At 51.2% G+C, this 23,428-nt stretch overlaps 1 protein-coding gene and 1 long non-coding RNA gene across 4 annotated transcripts in view; one reads left to right on the top strand and one right to left on the bottom strand.

Moving 5' to 3' along the window:
- Nucleotides 1-22,506, bottom strand: part of Tmem181 (transmembrane protein 181) — a 54,322-nt gene extending 31,816 nt beyond the window's left edge. The window contains exons 1-2 of one of the 3 annotated variants that reach the window (XM_039088223.2): nucleotides 22,241-22,506; nucleotides 209-312 (exon numbers count right to left, since the gene is read on the bottom strand). In XM_039088223.2, the coding sequence (XP_038944151.1) occupies nucleotides 209-312; nucleotides 22,241-22,371 (235 nt within the window). In that variant the 5' untranslated portion in view covers nucleotides 22,372-22,506. Of the gene's footprint in view, nucleotides 1-208; nucleotides 313-10,719; nucleotides 10,826-22,240 lie in introns of those variants that run through there. The other 2 variants (XM_039088219.2, NM_001130939.1) reach the window with 2 other exon arrangements.
- LOC134482652 (uncharacterized) lies at nucleotides 10,886-17,745 on the top strand. The gene is made up of 3 exons (XR_010059021.1): nucleotides 10,886-11,053; nucleotides 11,176-17,020; nucleotides 17,621-17,745. It is a non-coding gene; the product is annotated as an uncharacterized LOC134482652 (long non-coding RNA).
- Nucleotides 22,507-23,428: the final 922 nt, after the last annotated feature.

Below are 23,428 nucleotides of genomic sequence, written 5' to 3'. Positions count from 1 at the left end.
CTGTGAACAGCAGGCTACATCACCCAGCTTACCTGCTACGCTTCCTGAGAAGACAAGGTGCAGGGCACGACCACCGTCTGCCCTTGGGCTCAGAGAGAAGGCACATCTCCCTCCATGCTGAGGTCTGGCTGAGAGGAAGGTGGCACAGCGGGGCTGGCTGCACCAAACCTGTGCTGTAAGTGGGAAGATGGTTAAAAGGCAGACTTACCCTCGATGCCAACGAAGACGGTCAGCCCAAAACAGATGAAGAAGACAACAAACACGAGGACAAAGTGGCGCTTGGAGAGCGTGTAGAGCCGCATGGGTGCCAGTCTGTGGAACAGAAGCCGGAGTGAGGACGGCCAGGCCCTACCCAGGCCAGCACTACTGCACTGGCAGCATGAGGCTGGCATCTCCCCAGCAGTGCTGGCCTCTGAGGCACACCAGCTCCCAAACCAGCTGACCACCCCTTACCAAGCAGTCAGTCCCACTGACCTTGGTCACCTCTGGAACGGATCATTCCTGTATGTCAGAGCCACTGCCACTCTGGCCTGCCTCCTGCAGGGACAGACTTACCCCATGTGGTTGGAGAACGAATACTGTGGTTCCCATGCCAAGGAGAAATGTCACCATGCCACAGAAGTGACATAACCTTTTACATAGTCTACTTGTAGCTGCCATAGGAGAGCCACAGCTCAGACCAACAAGAAGATTTGGCTTCCCTGTCAGAGAACTGCCCAGACTGAGAATACCAAGGACCAGAGGCTGCAGCCATTTCCATCTGGCCTCCCAAGCTCAGGCTCCCTCACAGCTTGAGATGCAGTTGAAGACCCCAGCCTGGTGAAGAGCAGCCCAGCATTCCCCAAACCATGTTTCTGATTCCCTCCACCAGGGGCCTACAAGCTTCTGTCATCTACAGGAATACAGACGCCATTCACAGGGCTGATCCTGGTCTACGCCTACTCATTCCCTCAGAACAGAGCAGGAGGCAGGCAAACACTGGAGAGATGGCTCAGCAGCCACGATCGTGTACTGCTCTATCTAGCAAAGGGCCTGAGTTCAGTTCCCAGAACCCACGTCAGGTGGCTCACAACAGCCTGGGACTCTAGCTCCAGGGTATCTGATGCCTTCTTGGCTTCAGTGGGCAAAATTACACATATACCCAAACCCCCGCTCCCCAAACATACATATGCATGAACATAACTTAAAAGTGAAGATAAATCTTTAAGACAAAAAAACTCCCCCTCAGCACTCCATGTAGCGTATTAGGAGGCAAACCAAGAAGCCTACAAACCTCAGCTTTGCAAACCACTGGGCTCTGTAGACGTAACGCTGTGGCCTGCAGATTGGCCAAGGTCTGAGCTGTGTTTGCACTCCAGTTAGCTTCACTCATAAAAAAGCAGCATTGAGAAAAGTGGCCAACCCCACTAGCATCCTAAAGAGGTGGCTGCCCTGAGGGAGGAGCTAGGCGCTCAAGTTCTGGCTGCTCCTGTGGGCCTGACACTCGACTCTAAAGCTGAAAGGAACAGGAAATCTGAATCAACCCAGAAAGAGGCGTGGCCTGGAAACCAGAGAAAGGTTGACTTGTGCTCATGGTACACACCCCTCCCTTCCACGTGTGCCCGAAACTCCGGATGGAAGGCAGGAAGTCAACCTTGGGGCTGGGCGGTCTCAGCACAAAGGTGAGGCTTGGGAGCCACCGCCACTCTGACGTGGCACTGCTAATATGCAGGCCCTGTGCAGCCCCAGCGAGCACTCAGGTGGCTGGTGAGAGACCAAGTGGAGCCTCCAAGGCTTCCCTGGGTCTGTGTTCCCCAAGAGGACCCATGGACCATCCTGTTGGCATGAAGAGATGTTGGTAAAGTGAGAATGTGCTGCCAGCTCAAATTTGGGCCCCGAGGGCCTCAGGCTATCAGCTGGAACTGGCCTCTGGGAAGGGACTAGACTCCTTTGTAAAACACAGCCCTCTCCAAAGGGAGTAAGACTTTATTCTGAGCTAAAGGTGAATGGCCAGGGACCAGGTTCTCGGATTCAACTGTTTTGATGATGACAGGTCCCATCATGGGCGTGGCTATGTCAACTTTTATCAGACAATAACATTTACCAAGTACCTCAGTGGGGACACTAGGCAGGCAGGTCACAGCGTGACTGGAAATCCCTGCTGCTGTCTCCAGGTGCCATGACGATATTCTCAGCTTGGGGATTGGTGGGACCTAATGAATGGTCTGTGTCTCAGTTTGGGTCAAGACTGCTGTGCTGAACACCATGGCCAAAGCGACTCGGGGAGGAAAGGGTTTATACTGTGGAAAGTGGCTCACACTTCCACATCACTGTTCATCACTGAAGAAACCCAGGACTGGAACTCACACAGGGCAGGAACCTGGAGGCAGGAGCTGATGCAGAGGCCATGGAGAGGTGCTGCTTACTGGCTTGCTCCCCATGGTCCAGTCAGCCTGCTCTCTTATAGAACCCAGGACCACCAGCCCATGGATGGCACCACTCACGAGGGGCTGGGCCCTCCTCCAATCACTGAATTAAGAGAACACCCTACAGCCGAATCTTATGGAGGCATTTTCTCAATTAAGGTTCCTTTCTCTGATGACTCTAGGCTGTGTCAAGTTGACATACGGCTAGCCAGAGCAGTCTATTACAGCATCGCAAAGGTCTCACCAGATAGTTAAGAGGAAGTCAGAATGGATGCAGAGGTAGGTGGTAAATGGCCAACTGGAGAATTAGAGCTCTGAGGTAATTCCGGCTCTCAATCGGCTGTGCTCCAACTTCCACAATCACTTTACAGACTCCCCAGCACAGATGTGGCTTTTCCAGGGCCTTGCCATTCACACACTGGGTTTAAGGATAGGGAAGCTGAAATCTGGGGCTGACAGGCCTGGCCCGCTTGTCACGGCTATGCTCTCTGTGTCCTCCCTGGAGGGAGGAGGTCCCAGGAAACAGGACCCAGTTAATGCCTGCCTGCAAAAGTCCTATGGCAGGAGAGCAAGTGTCCCTCTCGTCCCTTCTCTGTAACCCAGGTGTCTATTTCTTTATATGGTGTGTTTGAATATATTTTTTGTTTTAATGCTGTAAAGAAGGGAAGGTTTCTAGGCAACTGCATAAGACATTTCCATGTAGAAATCAAAATTTACACAAAGCTAAACAGACCGGGTGGCGGAATCAGTGCTAGCTAACACTATGTCACCCATGTTAATGGTGCCAGTTGAGGCAAATGTGCCAGGTCACATGAGACACACTGGGACCAGGGAAGGCTGGAGGGGCATCCAGAAACTGTGGCATTTTTGCCACTCTCCTACGGATTGAAAAAGGCTTTCAGAAATCTCAGAGCCATTGTGAACTATGACTGCTCTGTACTCAGAGTGACCTGGTCCTGTTCAGAGACCAAGCAACATGGAGCTCCTCAGGTGAAGGCTAAAAGCAGAGGCTAGGAGGAGAGAAGAGCATGGGAAGGGCAGACTTGAAACCTGGAAGTAAAAGTGCAGCATTTGGCCAGGCACCACGGGGCACGCCCTTAATCCCAGCATTCTGGAGGCAGAAGCAGAGGAGAGCATCTCTGTAGGTTTGAGGCCAGCCTGATCTATACAGCAAGTATGAGGATAGCCAGGGCAAGAGAGATCCCATCTCAACAAACAAGGGCAGCACTGACACCCTAAACTCAGTCACTCGGCAGATGAGCAGACATGAAGTGCTTAATGACACAGGTCAAATGTAAATAACATGTCCCCCTCAACCCCCAGGACAAGAGTCATTTGGCTCCTTGAAAGGCTAAGCACGCAGCAGTTTGGGGCTGGGGAAGTGGCTCAGTTGGCAGAGTGCTGACCATGGAAGCGTGAGGAGCCAAGTTCGATACCCAGCACTCACATAAAATAGCCCGGGACACCACTACATGCCTGTAAGCCTAGCAAGGAGGAAGCAGGAACATAGCTCTGGACTTGCTGGCTCTAGTACACGCATGTGCATGCACACACACGGGCATACATACATACTGTACACACACATGCACATACATACTGTACATACATACATGTGCCATGCACACACACGTGCACATATACACACACATGCACATATACACACACGCGAACACACACACAACACACACATACATACTGTACACACATGCACATGCATATTGTACACACACATGTGTGCATGCACACACACAGCATTTTCTCTTCCTAGGTGTTCCACTTAGGTGTTAGGCATACGGCCCAGTGCTTGTTACACAAGTGTGTGGGCCTGAGTTCAAATCCTCAGCGCCCATGGAGTGGTAGCGGCTGTTTAACCTGACACAGAGGGTACAGGCAGATAGATCCTCGGCAGTCAGCAAGACTGTCTCAATCAAACAAACAATAAAGTGGAGACAGACAGAGGACACCGATGTTAAGCTTGATCCTTCATATCTGTACACAAATACATTACACACATTTTTTTTAATTAAAAAGAAAAGCTTCCACTTAAACCCAAGTAGAAAATTTCCAGATTTAGCAATCAAGTCAGCCAAATCAGTGGACGACACAGGATAGCAAACTAACCCCTAAGCTTCAGAGATGCAGCCTCCTGGAGCCACCAGCACTGCGCTCAGCTGGGCACTGGGCGCTGGGCGCTGGGCTAGACAGGGTGGTCACACACACAACATGTCCCGCCCATCGCTGCCATGGCTCTCCCAGTTCCCAATCTATAGGGGTTGAGTTTAAAACTAGATTTTGACAGCCGGGAATCCTCATCCTATCCTTGATAAACTCTGAGTCTAAAACTTACTCACAGCCAAACGAGAGATGCCTCGGTGCCACGGCCGAGAGAAATGAGCCATCCTTTCAGAACAGCCATTCGGCCGCCAGAGACTGGCCTGGCGGCTGTATCCGAACTGCCCATCTCACCTCGCTGCTGAAATGTCAAGCTGGCCTGGACCAGCCAAGTCTTGGTGACATGGAAATGTCCTCCAGGGTCAGAAGAACCAAAGATCACTTCTGCAGCTGCTATGCACAGGGTGGGGTAAAAATGCATCTCTGCCCCCTCTCACCTCCACTCTGGGGCTGCCACGACCTTAAACCCCCAGCCCGATTCTGGAGGCCACAGCATGAGTCCTCTGCACACTGGTTGGCCGCCTCTTCTCTACTATCCTCCCCACCTCCAGGAACCACCCAAGGCTCCCTGCTCACACCTACCCAACTCTGACAAGGTGTCTCCCCAGGCACTTCTACTCAGGAGTCCTCCATTACCTCATGGCCAAGGGGCTCAGGGCCAAACTCACTGAGACAAATAAATAAGAACCTGTCCTCACTTGCTACTTCCTGCCTCTACCACTTATGTTGTACTTTTCATTGTGTTTGTTAACTTCCGGGAGGGGGGCAGGGTGTGCACATGCCCTAATGCTCCAAGACAACTTGCTATAGTCAGGTCTCTCCTTCCATCATGTAGGTCCTGGGAATTGAACTCATGGAGAGGTGAGGCCTAACTCCCAAGTCCTCTCCGTCCTCAGACTCCAGGCAAGATCGTGCTCACACTCCCCTGATCTGAACTCCTCCTCAGGCCATGCAAATCCTACCCCACGCTCACTCTCACCCTCTTATGACACACCTCAGCAGAACCCCATCTCTCATGGCTGCCCACACGGTAACCACTACATCAGGGGACTTAGGGCCTGAACACAAAATATCACCAGGCCTGCAGACACCAGGCTTTGCACGTCGTAGGTATTCACAACTCAGCTTCTTTGGTGTTTTGAGTGAGATGTCCCCCACAGACATTTGAGGACTCGGTTCCCAGTTGGTGGCACTGTTTGCAGGTTAGGAGGTGTGGTCTTGCTGGAGGAGGGATGTCACTAGGTGGGGTGGGGGGGCGGGGGAGTTGGGGGGAGGTGCTGTGCTGCCGTTGGGAGCTGTCTCTTTGCTTCCTACTTGTGGTTTAAGACATGAGCTCTAAGCTGGCTGTTCCTCTGATGCCCTGCTTCCCCACCTCTGTGGGACTGTCCACTTGCTTGACCCACTTGGCGATCCAGTAAGACAGAAACCTCAATGTGACTCGTTTGACCCAAATCTCCTGGTCCTCCCCGTCATCTGCTCTGCCATCAACCTTCTTCTCTTGAGGTCCCAGCCTTCTAGCTGCCTAAGCCCGAGTCATAGATGCCACAAACTGTGTGGGGTGGAGATGGAAAGACAGAGCCATCTCAAGTCACTGGAGTCTGGCCATAAGTCACTGACTTTTGAGGAACTGAGATCATGTTCCCACCATGCAAGTTAAGCCACCTTCCACAAGACAGTCTATTAAAGCTAAAAGCTTCCAATGAGTGAGTACACCTGTCCTCCCCCAACTCAAAATACTAAGGCGTACAGGTATGAGAGTCCCTCCCTATCTGCCAGCACCTTTCATGTTTTCAACATTTGACAATTATCAGGCTAGAGTCAGCCCCAGGTCCCTCTCCTGCCTTGGGTAAGACACCCCAACCACCATGAGAGGAAGTGCAGGCTACCTCTCAGGGCTAAGGGTTTTACTGGATGTGGCCAACTTGTCATTTCCCCCCCTGGACCCTCCCCAGCCCAGAGCTGCTGCAGCAAGCAGTACGTGTCTTCTACATGGAGATGTTCGATCACTTCAGGGTACCAAAGCTCTACCTCCTCTGACCCAGCCTATCTTTTCCTTCCTCTGGGTTCTGCTATTCTCTTCTCTGCTAAACAGTCAACCCAGGTCCTTTTTTAGTAGCATCTGTGGCTGGTTTTGTCTTCTACATCAAAGGCAGACAAAGCAGCCCCATGCCACTTTGGTCCAAAGGCTATCTGACCAACATCCACCACCGTCCTCGTCGGCTGTGCATGCTCAGCAGGTGCAGGTAGCATCCTGGCTTGGCCATCTGGAAAGTCCAGTCTCCTGGACGTTAGCCTGGTTGAGTGCCTCTGAGTCCCTGCCACCACCATTATGCCCACAAAGCACTTCTCTCTCCCACGCAATCCATAAAACAGTACTGCAGAGGGTGGGAGACAAGAGCTAATGACTGCCTGGACCTGTAAGTAAATGACAAGGAGGACTTAGCTGAGTGGAGAATGTGAGAGAACACTTCAGGGTGTGCCTGCCAACCATCACTGCCTTTAGCAGTGCCCCAACGACAGCCTAAACCATCACTGGCAAGGAACACAAAATATCACCAGGCCTGCACATGGTAGGCATTCCCAACTCAGCTACTGCAGTGGTTTGCGTGAGATGTCCCCCACAGACTCCGGGCATTTGAGGACTCGGTTCTCAGTTGGGCGCTGTTTGGGCAGGTTAGGGGGTGTGGTCTTGCTGGAGAAAGGATGTCACTGGGGGTGGGGCCGGGAGTGCTTTGAGGTTTCAAAGCCACATGCCATTGTGAGCTGTCTCTTTGCTTCCTACTTGCAGTTTAAGACATGAGCTCTCAGTCTCTTTGTTTTCCGTGTGTGAAGTCTGCCTGGGCACATTCCCTCCCAAAACCTGTCTTTTCTGTGTAAGCTACAGGCTAGTGGAGAAGACTGACGTCACAAGGCTGAGTGGCTCAGCTGGTGAGGAGCCTGCCCTACAGGCACTGAGTTAGGTAAACCCATGCACAGCACGACATACACCTGTAATCCCAGCATCGAGGAGGCAAAGGCAGGTAAAGTTTTGGAGCTCACTGGCAGCCACTCTAGACAGATCTGTGAGCTGCAGATTCAGCGAGAGACCATCTCAAAAAGCAACGTGGGGGATGCCGGAGGAAGACACTTCCAGAAGAGGCGCTAACTTGTAGCACGCCACAGTATGACAGGCAGGTTTACTACTCGGTCAAATTATACCCAGATTCCCCACTTCAGTGGAAAAAGGATTTTAATTCTACCATCCCATTTCACATTCCAGTTAAGAGTCAATTTTTTTCACAATTGGCGTAAGAACAATCTCTTCTTTGGTTCAGGGCGCTGGCTTTGTGCCCAGAAGCCTGGGTCTCCACTTTCTACCACAAAAGTGACATTTTCTCTTCCATAGGACGGTGATGAGCTGAGTCCTTAGAAGGCTGTGGTTACAGGCCGTGAATCTACACGTGTTTAGAGAATGTAGTGAGGAAGCAGCTGAAGCCGGATCCTGTTATCACTTGTGCAGTCTATGCCTGGAAGGGGGACATTCTTTTCTAATAATTTATTTATAGTTTCCCCCTCATTATGTAGCCTTGGCTGGCCTGGAGTTTGCTCTGTACAACTCCCTGGCCTCAAACTCACAGAGACCCACCCACCTGCCTCTGCATTTTCCACCATACCCAGCAACTTGTTTCATGTTTCAAGCAGGATTTTAATCTGTTGCCCAGGCTAGTCTCAAACACCTGTGTTCAGGAGCACCTCTTGTCTTAGCCTCCACAGATACGACCAAGAACTTCAGATATACCCCCACCATGCCCAGCTTTTCTCCTAATTTTTGAAAAAAATAAAAAAACCAGAACAGGACAGCATCGTATCTCTGAAGATCCAAAAAGCCTCTGCGCCTTTAGCCCCAGCCACTGAGAGGGAAAAGCTGGCATTTCCTGTGTACCCACTTGACATCAGACTAGCTTCCTGGGGAACTAACACTGGGCCCAGGCATGAACAGGCCACTTAGTATAAGAGGAAATGGAGGGCAGGCTTCAGGTCAGCAGGAGATAGAGGTAGGATGTGAACCTACAGTGTACACCCATCATGTGAAAGGCTAGCTTTGGGAAGGGGGCCCACCATCCTCCCTCATGTTCTCTACAGTCACCTTTAAATGATCCACATTTGACAGGAAACTTCTGTAGGGGGCAGGGGGGACCTGAAGGTTGAATTCCACCAGCTAAGTTGAACAGACTAGAAACCATTAGGCAGACTCCAACTGAGGCATTACGTGGCCACTCAAGGCCTAACAACCGTACCACATTTTAACAGAGGGAGACCTAGGCTCAGTAAGGAAGCAGGAGATCAAGTGTGTTCCTCCTGGGCCGTAAGCCCAGTGGCTCACACCCAGATGCATGCTGGTTAGGTCATCAAACATCCTCCCAAGCCAAACAGGAGGAGGGAGCAGGTTGGACATGGGTCAGTCCACCTACATGTGATTAGTGGGCCAGGTTGTACGGTCCCAGAACCCAGGGTAAATTGGGGTGAATTCGGAAGCCATGAAGCCTTATTACCCAGTCCTTGACTGAGCGCACAGCAGCAGGCTGCAGACTGCTGTCTAGTGTGTGGGCTCTGGAGTCTGGCCATGGTAGCTGCCACCTCAGTGAGACTTGAGTTATCCAGACACTCACTGACCCCTATGCACCCGTTTCCTTTTCCTCATTTGTAGCTTGGAGGAGGAGAGAAACCCCTTTATAGGAGGTTATCAGTGAGAAGCCCAGAAGACTATAGGTGTAAAGGAACATGGCTAGGGACCATAGGGACAGCTCAGTTGTTAAGTGAGCTCATGACTCTTCCAGAGGACCCCAGTTTGGTTCCCAGCACCTGCTCACGAAGCTCATAACCTGTAACTCCAGCTCTGGTGAGCCCACACCCTCTTCTGGCCTTTTCCGGCACCAGCACACACATGGCATATTCTCACACATAAAAATAAAAAGGAGATACAACAATCTCTACCAACCCAGCTAACATTTAGGAAGTTTTCTTTCATTTTTAGACATCATTTTGATTCAGAAGAAAATTATCCTAAGAGATACACACTACTACACTTACCTAACTCTTGTCTAACAGAGCCCAAGGCCTGCCTCCCAGACAGCAATCACCCAGGACTGCCACACTGTAGGTGACAAATCCTTACAAAGCTGCAGTCTGCAATCTCTCCCAGTAACCTTTCCCTAGTAATGGCTTTCCCAGGTTTAGTTCATAATCTTGTAACCCAGACTCCTGGGTTGCAGATCTGGTCAGAGCCCAACTCTCTCACATCCTCTCTAAGGACGGAGACTTTGGACTGGCAAGGAGATCCAGGCCTATGAGTACACCCTGAAGCATGCAGCTGCTATTTTGCCTCAGAGCCCTAAGTCCTTTCCCAAGAGGTGAGGACCAACTGTAAGTGCCAGTCCCTGTAGTTGTGCACAGAGGCCTAAGGCTACCTCACCTCCAGCTGGCTTCTAATCCACCTGAGTCGGGTCCATCACCGGCTGAAGTGAGCACAGTCAAACTTCTAGGCAAGTATGAGGAAAGACGATTTTCCGCCGTGGACTCTTGCATTGAGGAAACGCTTCCCAAGTTACCCTGCTGCCTCCAGAACCCTCCGAATGAGCTTTGGAATTGCATCCCGTCGCCTGAGGCCACCTACCAACCTCTAAGCCGGCCGCCCCAACTCCGGGGACTCCCTCACCGCTATCTCAGTGCACACCCGGGCGACAGCTGCGTCAACAGCAGCTTTAGGGATGGCGTCCCTCGGGTGTGAGTTTGCCTCGTTAAAACCTCGGCACTTTACAGAAACCATTCGTGTCCCAAGTCAGCACATTGTAAAACTCGTATAAAACTCAGCACCCGAGAGATCTAACGAGGCTGTGCCAGCTCCGGCGTGCCCACGTCACCAAACGCCACTAAGAAGCGCGTCGGGGGGGCAGCTGGGGACTCCGATCGCGTCTGGTGAGGGGTGGTCCAGCTCCAGCGGGTACGAGAGGCCAGGCGTCCCTACTGACTCCGGACTTGAAGCAATCTCGGACCAGCCATCTCCGCAGTTCCCCTCTGAAACCCTCGCGCGCCCGGAGCTTCGCGGCGCGCATGAGCCAGGGGGCCCCGGGACGCTATGCCCAAGCTACGCCCCGCCACTTACGGTTCCATCTCGGAGACCCGGGTCCCCGGCCCCCGCCGGTGCGTCCCGAGCTCGCCCGGCGTCCCGCAGCCGCCGCCAGAGCCACCCGTGAGGCCGAGCAGCCGGCCGCGGAAAACGCATCAGAGCGCGACTGCGCGGTCACGTGCGCGGAAGCCGCGGACCAGCGGGGCGGGGCAGCCTCCCGCAGCGCTCGCGCCGGACACCTGTCACGTGGGCAGGCGTCCGGGGGTAACCCACATGCGAGGCCACGGATCACCGAAGGGCACGGACCCCAGAGGCCTTGTGTCCAAGTCCCCAGACACTCATCATGGCTGCTTCCTATTCCCCTCCGAAGGTGAGGGAAGTAGGCAAGGCACGATTAGCATCTCTTGAAACTTTACTACTGCGTTAAGGCCGTTAACATGTGCCATGCGGTTGACACATGTCTCTGGCAACCGTTAAAACTAATGCCCGCAGGTTTCTGATACAAGCAACCCAGAAGCAGAGGGAGCATGCCCAGTGCAGCTTCTCACGCTCCGGCCTACAGGACTCTGGCTGACTCCTGTCTCCTGAATAAGAGAATGCCCTTCACCTTTGCGGCCTTCCGTGGTGCAGGAATTGTACGCATCAATCCCAATCTACCACAGTGAAACGGACGTTATCCCCAATATTCCATCACCTTCCCTATGTTGCCATTGTTCCTCTTTCCAAGATTTGACAGCTAGCATTGTACATGAGCATTAACCAAATGGTTCGGGGGTGGGAGGCAGCGGCCTGCACGCTTCCTAACGCTTGAGAGAATTGAGGCTTTCATATGGGATCAGAGACAAGAAGGCACGGACCAGTGAGAACTTGCATCTTCTGACCAGGGTGAGCATGGCCTAAGACTTTCATAGTACAAATATTGAAAGTCCCACATCCTGGAGACGCCCCCTCAACCCCCACCCTGCCCCCAGAGCCAGGCAAAGCAGGGCATCAGATCAATTCTGACCCCGATTTTTACTGTTGTTGGTTAACCAGGCGAACCTGTCTTAACATTTATCTTGGTTCCCTCAAGGACAGAACAAGGGATGGCAGTCTTCATGTCAATTTCATTAAGACTAGGGAAGCTAGAGAGAGGACAAAGGCAGAGAAATGGAGGAGTACACTGGGAGGTTCTGAGGTGGCTGGAAGCTTCACCTCACATAGCTGATTGTGTGGGTACAGGCTAGTGCCAGAGAAACTGTCAGAAACAGAGTCCAGAAGCAGTCTCTTGGCTCCGTCCTATCACCTGTTGCCCGAGGGTTAAAGTCTAGCCTACACACCCGATGAGTACTCAAGGAAAACAACCTGGGGCCAGTGCCTGCAGGTACTGGGCAGCCCATGAGTGACAAATGAGCTTCCCAGTCAGTCAGTACAAGGGCCAGAGTATGTGGTGACAGAGGCTGGAACCCTGTGAGTTTTCACCAGGACAAGGGAGGCTGAGTGAGATAAAGACCAAGGTGGAAAGTCAAAACAGGGACCACATGAGTCTGGACAGGGTCAGATGGGAATCCGAGGTTGTTGTGAAAATGCTAAATGAGGCATCTGGGAATGACCCGTAGTCCTTTGGGGCTTTCTTTAGACTCCAGCAGAAGGTGGTGACCTTGTCTCCATGGTAACCTCAGTGAGTATCTACCTGAGGTGGAGTTCCTCCTGCCGAGCAGGCAATCTGAGCAGTGAAGGGACAAGATTGGGGGTGGTGAAACACAGGGGCCCGCAGAGCAAATTAGTGCAGGACAGTGGGTCACACAGTGTGCTTCAGTGCCAGCGCCTGGGGAGCTTTAAGGACCCTCAACCCAGTAAAGAGCAGAGTTCAGGGGCAGTTTAGGGATGGGTGATTTGTAAGCCTCCCTCCAGGGCTAGGATGCATGATCCACTGCAGCTATTCCTAGGACCAGTTAGGACCGGCTGCATCACCGAGCTCCGGTTCTGTGAGTATTCTCTGTATCCTGCCAAGAAATCCTCTTTTGGGCTAAAGTTAATACTCTACAGGACAATCTTAGGTGCTGCGGTCTCTGCGGAGAGTGGCGGTGAGTGACACTTCATGCTGGGGACCCTGGCAAAGCTAACAACTCACTGGAGTGGGAAGGGACAGTGTTCTGCTCTGCAGTTCCCTGCGGGAGGAAGCAGAAGCTGACTTCCCACAGAAGCTTCCAGTCCCTGCAGTGGCCATGAGACCTAACCCTGTCCCTGACCCTGACCCTAACCCGACCTGCCCTTTCCAGAACCTCAGAAAATCCCCTCCCCCCAAACATGGAGCTTCACCCTAGAATAACCATGCGTGACAAACTGGGGACCGCAGAGTTAGCTTCACCTAAAGGTTAAAACCCTACCCTGGAATCCTGCTGAGGTTTGGTGGGGAAGCACAGTGGAGCATTGTTTGATGTGCAAACTGGGAGACAGAGGCTAAGGGGCAATTTGCTGTCCACGTGGGTGCATGAAGACAATAGAGACAGAACATCACTGCTTCCCCATCCTTCCCAAGTGCTGTTTGACTCCTCCATTCCACAGGGAGCAGAGCAAGGCAGGAGTGCCCACTGGCTCCCTCCATCATAGAGGCAGCAACCACAGCAGCACCCACAAACTGGTCTGTGGTGGGAAGACACAGGGAGAGGGATCGGGAGCAGGCAGGCACACATGCCTGTGCCTCTGGCAGGCAGTCGGTCCGTCCTCAGCTCAGGAACAAACGAAAGGCTGCTCAGTTAGATCAAAATGTCCTATGAACTCCTGGGGTAGGAGGAGGAGGGGGAGGAGGCCCAGACCCAGGCACATGATGATCTGTCCAGCTACAGGACCCCAGGTCATGAAGAAGTCCTTCGCTTTAGCCTCCAACACACAGATCAGCAGCTTTCTCTTGGCTTCCTGGCTCTGACTAAACCAAACAACTTTAGTCCACTCAGGGTAGGGGAAGATGAGGAACAAAAAGTTCTGGAGCAGGCAGGGCAGTGACCTGGACCAAGCAAACCCAAGGAGTCATGGTGGACTTCCACAAGTGACCCTGATTATCAGTGGTGGCTTTAGAGTCGTCTCCCTGCTCTAGGGCCTAAGGTGGCAGCTTGGAGAAAGCTTGCCCACCCCCCATGCCCTTTCCTTGAGGGGGGTGGGCGTTCATATGGTACAGTGTATCTGTTTGTCAGGATTCACTTTTTATACATTGGGTACCTGGATCACACTAACACAATTCCTTAAAGTCACGGGGGCCTTCTTGATATTATGAAGGGGTTTCAGGAGAGGAGGAGAGGTACTATGAAATATTTTGGGAAGAGCCTTAAGGATGCATGATGACTCAGCTGATAAAGCGCTTACCATGCAAGCATGGGGACCTGGACTCCAGAACCCACCCAGAACCCACAATAAGCCATCAGGCATGGTGGGTGCGTGACCTCATCGCAGGCAAGGCAGAGACAGGTCCCTGGGGCACAGTGACCAGGCAGACTAGCAGAGGATGTTGATCCCCGGGCCAGTGAGAGATCGTGGAGGAGGGAGGAGAGGGAGAGGGAGAGGGAGAGAGGATGTAGTGGGGAGGAGAGATCTCGAGAGATGGCTCAGTGGGTAAGGGTACCTACTACGCACACATGAGTGCTTGGGTTTGGATCTCAGCACCCATGTGAAAAGAAATAACACAAAGTTCAGTGGGTAGGGAATGGGAAGGGCCAAGGAGGGATTGGGGGAAGGAAAAACATGGTTAAAATCTACTGTGTGGACATTTATTTATTTATTTATTTATTTATTTATTTATTTATTTATTTATTTTATGGTCTTTCAAGACAGGGTTTCTCTGTGTAGCCCTGACCGTCCCGGGACTCACTCTGTAGACCAGGCTGACCTCACACCCAAAGATTTGCCTGCCTCTGACTCCTGAGAGCTGAGATTAAAGTATGCATCACCACCACCCAGCTAAATTATTTTTAAAATAAAGAAATTAGTTTAAAAAAGGAAGCCAGGGGGTTGGGGATTTAGCTCAGTGGTAGAGCGCTTGCCTAGGAAGCGCAAGGCCCTGGGTTCGGTCCCCAGCTCCGAAAAAAAGAACCAAAAAAAAAAAAAAAAAAAAAAGGAAGCCAGGCCCCTGCAACCCCTGCACTGTGAAGTGCAGAGACGAGGATTGCTGCCAGGGCTTCCTGGCCACCAGCCTAGCTCCAGGCTCAGTGAAAGACCCTGTGTTGTTAAGGGAGTAAGATGGAGAACAGGAAGTCCTCCTCTGGCTTCTGTGTGCATGGGTACACACACACACACACACACACACACACACACACACACACACACGCACGCACACACACACTTCAGAAATTAAAAACACCTAGCATGTGGGAGGCAGAGGCAAGCAGATCTCTGAGTTCGAAGCCAACCTGGTCTACACAATGAGTTCCAAGCCAGCCAGGGCAACACAGTAAGACCCTGTCAATCAATCAACCAAGCAATCAATCAGTAAGTAACAATTAAAAAGAGAGAGAAACTAAGGCAATGTCTCATGCCTATAGCACTAGCACTGGGGCACCGGAGGCAGAACCATCATGAATTCAAGGCCAGCATAGACTGCAGAGAGTCACAGGCCAGGAATAAATAAGAAATATGACGTTTACCCTAGGGTTCTCACAGAAACAATTAAAGCTTGATTGAACCACCAAGAAAGAGGTCTGGAGAGCATGCAGCCCTTGCTGCTGCGACTGTACTCAGCACAGGCCCAGGAAATGAGCCAAAGGCATTCTGGATGTGCCTGCGACATGGCACTGGGCATCATGGATAGGCCATGAGGTAAACGGATGGACACAATGTGAGATGGTGAGCGTTGTAGGTCCTGGAAGGCTCAAGTCATCTCAATGCCACAACAAAAGAAAGGAAAACACAGAGGTCCTGGAATGACTCAGGGCAGGTCCAGAGGTCTAGGTCAGAGTTACAGCGGTGCTAAGGATCCCACCCCATAGCTAACTTCAGGGCACTTCTGCCCAGCCTCTCCCTTTGACCTGGAAGCTGCCAGACAGAGATAAGAGTCATTAATGTCTGGTTCCATTACTGTAACGCTCCCTGATTCACACACACACCCTGCGCAGTCCTTCTATAACATATATAACTCACACACACACACACACACAGAGGAGCATCCCCAGGTCCTCTTACTGGGTGTCTGATGTGCTATTTGCTTTAATTCACACAGGAACAAGTAGAGACCGTGCCAGAGAGAGTCTGTGAAATCATAGTGGGCAAAGAGGTGAAAGAACCAGGGCACAGGGAGTTACTAGAACCAAGGGACAAGAGTTCTAAGCATGTCCCATCTCAGGGTCAAATCCTTCCAAACACAGGACAAAGCCTGGAAGGACCCACAGACTTGCACACAGATGCTCACTGGGGACCTGGCTGGGACAGGACATGTGCAGTAAGTTGATAGAAAGAGGCAGGGGTGGTGGACTGCCCAGCCAGCACTTGTGGGTGATGGTTGGGGTTGAAGAGGAGTTTTCTCTTTTATGAGAGCCCCTCAAGAGACCCTGCAAGAAACTGGGGAGGATGAAGAGATTGGGTGTCATTTAGCAGCAAAGAGAGGAATCTCTGTGTCAAAGGACAGCAGTCATTTGGTTTCGAAAAGTCACAGTTTATGTAGCAGATGCGGTGGAAGTTTTGGGCTCTAAATAGCTAAAAACATCAATTATATTTAAAGTAATTGAAAATGTGAAGAATTTGGGTTTGGAAACTTCAAGCTTTGACCTAACAACCTGATACAGAGGAAAGACTATGGGAGGATCCTGTTTAGTTATCTGTCCCAGCTTGGGAGAAGTCCAGACATGTTGGAAAGACAATGTGCTTGTTCCTAAGGGAGGCAGAGACAGGAGTCCCTGTGGAAGGAAAATTGAGACATATGAACACGTAGAAATCATTGATGACCCCAGGCTATGAAAGGGGAAAGCCTGCAGGCATGGGTTGGGCTAGCTGCGGAAGTGTCATACGCCTTGCCCTGGCATCCACCGACCCCTCCTACATATGCCTGCTCAGGGCCTTTGGCCCATGGCGCCTCCAGGCCCTACACTTGTTGAACAGCAAGCTGGCATGAGCTGCCTGCAACACTGAGCCCCATGTGGACATAACTCATGCATTTCAACTCATCGGACAAGCTGATGAAATTATCTTTCTCATTTCGAAATGACGGAGCCAGGCAGGTTCTAAAATTGCAGCCTTAAGCAGTGACATGGCTCAGCAAGTAAAGGGGCTTGCCACAAGCCCGATGACCCGAGCTACATCCCCGGACACAGGCGTGGAGGGAGAGAACCAGACCCCACAAATCCTCTGGCTCCTCCACCCTCCCCACAGATAAGTAAGTGTGCTTTAAATATGTATGAAAATCATAGTTTCCTTTCATAAAGGAGGGAGAGGAGGGGAAAGGAGGGGGATGGGGAGAGGGGAGGAGGGGGAGGGGAGGGGAGGGGAAGAGGGAAAGGGAGAGGGAGCATTACTAATGGAGAACTACAATGAAGTATCCCCAATAACTTGAACCCATGAGATAAGATGGCCCTCAGATACACAACTAACTCAGTCACATAGGCTAAAGTGGAGATGTGTTTCTGTCTCAAATAGAAGCCGGCTTCTCTGACTTTAAACTTGATGTTGTATTGATCCAAGTCATATTGATCCACAGGAGACAGATCAACCTGGAAATGTGTAAAGGAAAGACCAGCCAAGGTCACTGCTGACAGTGGCCACTGAGTGCGCTCTCTCTCTCTCTCTCTCTCTCTCTCTCTCTCTCTCTCTCTCTCTCTGTGTGTGTGTGTGTGTGTGTGTGTGTGTGTGTGTGTGTGTGTGTGTTGGTTTGGATATGCTTGGCCCAGGGAGTGGCACTATTAGGAGGAGTGGCTTTGTGGTAGGAAGGGTGTCACTGTCCTAACCACATGGGAGTCAGTCTCCTGTTTGCCTTCAGATGTAGAGCTCTCAGCTCCTCCTGCACCATGCCTGCCTGGATGCTGCCGTGCTCCTGCCTTGATGATAATGGACTGAACCTCTGAACTTGTATGTCAGCCCCAATTAAATGTTGTCCTTATAAGAGTTGTCTTGGTCTTGGTGTCTGTCTCTTCACAGCAGTAAAACCCTAATAAGACAATATGTGTATATATATATATATATATATATGTGTGTGTGTGTGTGTGTGTGTGTGTGTGTGTGTGTGTATGTATATAATGTGTGTACATATATATGTATGTGTGTATATATGTATCTGTACAAATACATGCATGTATACATATATATATGCATGTGTATATATGTAGGTGTATATACGTATGTGAGATATATATATATATATAAAATAGTGACTACAATGTAGAGATTGGGAGTATGATCAGTTGGCACTTTTACCCAATGAGCCATCTCCTCAGCTCCAAATCTACTTTTATCCAACATCTAGTGTATCCACCCAGGTATCCAAGTCTAATAGTATTTAAAGCAGGGGGGATTGCACGATTGAGTGTGATAGCCAGAGGTGGGAATGGGAGCATCAGAAGTTCACAGGTCTTCTTCAGCAGAGAGCAAATTCAAGGACAACCCAGGCTACAGGAGATTCTGTCTCAGGGACAGCCTGGGCTACATGAAACTGTCTCAAAATAATAAACAAAATAAGTGGGGCCTTACAATGTTATTGGCCAGTTAGCTCAGTCTGCTAGACCATGGTGCCATCAACACAGTGTACTCTGTCTAGCTTCTTCAGCCTGACACTATATGGCAAGAGCAGCTGTAAAGTGTTCATTGCCACAGAATATTTAACTCCGTAGTCAATGCAATGCATTCCTCTGCTATACTGCGGCTGAATGTTTGGCTGGCCTTTATCTTGGGAACATTATACTGTGCTGTTATCAGTACAGAACTGCTCTTATAAGAATGGCTTCCTGTCTCTTAATGGAATCCTGCCTGTCTCGCTGTAGGAGACACCACACTCAACAGGAACCCTGGCTAAGTGTATACACAGCCTTTGCGGATGCTGCCAATTGTCTGCAAAGATGACACCCATCTGCTTCTCATCTGAAGTATATGACGTCACAAGTCCTTGTGAGCATGTCTGTCTTCTTTACCTTTGCCTTGGTGGGAAGCATACTGGACTTAAAGCTATTCTTTATCTTTTGAAGGGATTCTCAGAAAGCCAGCCACTCCTCTCCATGAATATAGATGAGCGGCAGCAGTCCAAATGGCTGCTACTATGCACTCCTACCCCCCCGGATGGCAGTCAACCGTTAAAAAGAACTCCATTACCTCCTCAATCTGTTGGATTGACGAAGTGGTCTGGCCTCACATTCAGGCTGACCTACCATAGTGTTTGTCATCTCTGGCTGAGTACCTCTCTGGGGGGATCTTCACATAGAACATCTTTGTGAAGGTGACAGCCAGGGGCTTCATTTTCTGATGTGATCCTGTGGTGGAATTCAGTGATTCCTCTAACCAGGGAGTTCTCGAAGGGTTGAACCTGAGCCGAGAGCCCAGGATTTCAGCTCCCCAGCTTACAACCTTTCTACTTTCCCTTTCTTGGCAGGCAAAACAACTGTTATCTCTCATTCTGTGGAGATGCTTGTCAGTCCTCTGATCACACGGTCGCAGCTTCCACTAAAGGCAGATTTTGTAATTGATAGGTACACAGTCATACCAGCTGATGGAAGGGACAGCCATCTTTGGGAGACAAATCATTAACAGTTGTGTTCCTTGCCTTACTCTGTTAGAGAAAACTGTCAACCATGTGAGGTTAGTCCCTGGTTCTCCCAGGGGATAAAAGGACCGGTGTGCTTTAGTTATTAATCACGGGTGAGGAAACGAAGATGGTGAGAGGAGAAGCTGCCAAGAGTGTAGTAGCAAGTCTGCCTTCGGGTGAGGGGGACCCAGCAGCTGTAACTGTAACCAGAACATTCCAGCTGGGGTGCGAAGGGGTGACCCACTGATGTACAGGCTCAGTGGAGCACCTGAGGATAACTCACTGCTGCAGAAGTCTCTGCGGTTCTCAGCGAAGTGCTTTGCCACAGGAGACAGTATAAAGCACCCTGCTGTCCACTTGCTTTCATGGCACGGGAGGGGGGGTAGGAGGAGCTTTAATCCCTGCCCCTTTCTGACTACGGTGAATAGTCTTAGGAACCTAACTTAACTGACAAAGATTCACATGCTTGCCATAGGACAGGCAGCCAAACGGCCTGTCAACTTCCCCCAGGGAACCTCGTCACTTCACACTGCTGTTCTAATGCAATCTGTATTCACTGGTGTGATGGGTAATGTTAACTGTCAGCTTGACAGAATATAGAATCACCTGGAAGACAGGCCCCTGGACGTGCCTGTGGGGCTGGCATGTTTTGGTTGTGTTGATTGAGGTAGGGACCTCTGTCCACTGTGGGCAGCACCATTCCCTAGTCTGTACAAGTGGAGAAAGGCTACTGAGCATCCATCTCTGTTATCTGACTATGGATGTGAAATGAGCAGCTGCATTAAGCTCTTGGCACTTGGACATCCCAACGATCATGAACTGCATACCCTGAACTATGAGCCAGAGCAAATCCTTCTCTTTAGCTACTTCTGGCAGGGTGTTTTTATTATCACAGCTGGCCTTTGTTTTATAGGTCAAGACTCTAATCACCCTGACCTGGCCTAAGGCATCCTATACATCTTGTCGTCAGTCTGTGCCTTGAACAGATCATGATTCTATGACTTCAGGCACTTTGTCCTCCTCCTTCCTCTTTCCATAATTTTCTTCCATGCTACCCCATCGAGTGAGCATCCCACTCTTCTTAAAGTCTTCTTAAAGTGTTTCCTGGTTAGTCTTGTTTGCTTTCGTGACAACATGAAATCCCTGGCTTCTGCAAGCTCCTTGATTTAGCTCTGAGTCTTTCTTGCTCACTGACAAATCCCCCCACAGGTAAACCAGGCACAGGAGATACTCAGTAACAGCTGAGTGTGTGGACCGATGGAATGACCCAATTGCAGATTAACCACGTGTGTGGCTTTTCTGCTACCTGCACAGGGACCTCGCCCTTATTTGCTGGATTCTTTACCAAAGCAATGCTCTGGGTGGACACTGAACAGAGTGGCAGGGAGCATGTAGGAAAAGAGATGAGAGATTATTTTATTTTAACGATGCAGTTTGAAGCATCCGTGAGCTCCTTTACCTTCAGGTCTCCATGAGGCTTCACTAGAGGGATTACGGTCTTGGCACCAAATCACTAGATTACAAGATACTTTTAAAATTCATCATTACGTGTATGTGCACATGTGTGCATGATGTGTGAAGCCCAGGCACATGTATACCACAACATGTTTGTAGAGGTCAGAGGATAACTTTTGGAGTTGGTTCTCGCCTTCCACCTTACATGGGTTCGAGGCCAACTCAGGCCATCATGGTCACATAGCAAGGGATCTTACCTGCTCAGTCCCCGCGCCTGCCCTACACTACATCTTTTTTGTTTTTTTTTTTTTTTTTTTGTTTTTGGTTTTTTTTTTTTGTTTTTTGTTTTTTGTTTTTTCCTTTTTCTTTCTTTCGGAGCTGGGGACCGAGCCCAGGGCCTTGCGCTTGCTAGGCAAGTGCTCTACCGCTGAGCTAAATCCACAACCCCACACTACATCTTTTTTAAATTGGCCTTTCCATTCAGTAGCGACTTTCGTGGCCATGATACAGCCCCAGGAAGCTGCTAGGCCTTTGAGAAGATTTACTTGTGACCCAGTTTTTGGGGAACAGTGTAACTCTGGGCCCAGCATATAGCTTGGCACCCTTGACCACCAACTGTGTAAACTGCCTATATTGTCAGGCTCCACACCCGCAGAAACCCGGTTCAAACTGTCCATTTCACCGATGAGGAAGCTTGAGATACAGCTCAGGTAACTTTCCCAGCTCACACAGCTGGTCAGTAATCACCCTAGGCCTGTGCCTCTAGACCCAGTGGAGTCCTTTCCCTACAGCTTCAGGGACTAGGTTTTCAAGGTCTTTTACTGCAAAGCACAGCGCAGGGAGGAAGAGAAAGGTGCCCTTCAGGAAGCATCTCAGGCATCTGCCGGCTCCACCTCTACCCCTCCACTGCAGGTGAGGGGACAAGAGAGCTCAAATAAACCCACACCCACAGCTCCTCTCGACTCTCCTACGTGGCTGCTACATGCATCTTCACAGGGAAGAGTAGGAGCTGGGGCTTGAGACCTTGTACCCAGGTCGGCAGAGCACGCCAGCAGAGAGGCGAAGGCCCGCCCCCGCTCCAATTAGCTTTGATTTGTGTGGGGGAGGAAAGGAGATCGGCTCCTCAAAGCAGGGTTTGGTCAGGCCCCTGTGGGTAACAGCTAGGCAGCAGGCGTGGGAGAAAGGGGAGCACGAGGGAGGAGCCAAGAGGAAACGAAAGCCTGGTCCTCATAAGGCTAGACTCTCTACTCAGGTTCCAGGGATGGAGAATGGCCCAGGACCCGGCTGCCTGGGACCGCCCTGGACCCCGAGTCGCAGGCACTTCAGCCAGCATCCCTCGCCCTGCCCGGGGCTGAGCGTTCCAGGCTGGGGCGCGGCGGTGGGGTCACAGAGCTAGGGCTCCCCGGTGCCTACCTGTAGTAGCGATCATCCTTGAATGGCGCGAGGTCCTCCTTGAGCTCGCGGTACGCCTCCTGCAGCCGCCGGCACAGCTGCTTGAGGCCGCTGCAGAGCGGCGGCTCGAACGCAGGGTACTCCGCGTCCATGCCCGCGCCGCGCCGCGCTCCGCCCTCGCAATCGCCGTCCTCGCCCCCTCTCCGCTGCCAGCTCCCGGCACCCGAGCCTCCGGCGCGCTTGGGCGGGACCGGGCAGGGGGAGGAGCAGAGGCCGGGAGCTGGGGAGGGGGCGCGCACAGAGGCGCCTGCTCCACCTCGCCACCCCAACCCCGGGCTACCGCCCGCCTACCAGGGACCCCACCCGGGAGAGGGAGGCCCTGCACTAGATCGCCAGCCGCCCAGTGCCGCCCTCTCTGGGCCCAGTACGGAGTAGAGAAATTGGAAGAGAAGCGAGAGAAACCGGCTTGCGCTTGGGCCCAGGGTCCTGTTTTGTAGGCAAAGGCCAAGGCTGGGAGAGGGCAACCGAGTTCAGCACCTTGGACAGATCCCTGCCCCACCTCCCTTTCAGGGCACTAAAAGCCTTTCAAACTAAATCCCTGGGGCTGAAGAGATGGCTCAGCAGTAAAGAGCACTTGTTGCTCTTGCAAGGGACCTGCGTTTGGTTCCTAGCACCCACATAGTGGGCCACAGGTCCTAGTGATTCAACTCCTTTTTGACAGCCTCAGGCACTCATGTGATGCACCTAGATACAGGGGGAAAAATCATACACAAAAAGGTAAAACAAATCTATGTATGTACACGTATCCATATATGTATATATTTGATTATGTCACAATATTATTTTTTTTTTGGAGCTGAGGACCGAACCCAGGGCCTTGCGCTTGCTAGGCAAGCGCTCTACCACTGAGCTAAATCCCCAACCCCCACAATATTATTTTTAAGCATAATGAGTGGGTTGTGTCCAAGATAGATGCCACTTCCCATTCTTCCCCCAAAATACTGCCTGTGGAAAAAAGGCTTTCATCCCACAAGCCTAGTAGTGTGCACAATAGAAATTCCCAACATGTGAGAGCACATACTGAGAGAGTGGTGCAGTCTCCTGTCAGTCAAATAGTAAGTGCAGAAACACTTACTCCAAATATATTTTGTGTTTTCACTGGGATCCGGGACAGGTTCCCATGAAAGATCTTGGGTAACCTGTTAAAAA

Source organism: Rattus norvegicus, chromosome 1 (assembly GCF_036323735.1).
Source record: "Rattus norvegicus strain BN/NHsdMcwi chromosome 1, GRCr8, whole genome shotgun sequence".
Taxonomy (NCBI): Eukaryota; Metazoa; Chordata; class Mammalia; order Rodentia; family Muridae; genus Rattus; species Rattus norvegicus.
Note: the sequence above shows the minus strand (reverse complement) of the source record. Positions and strands in the feature narration are given on the sequence as shown.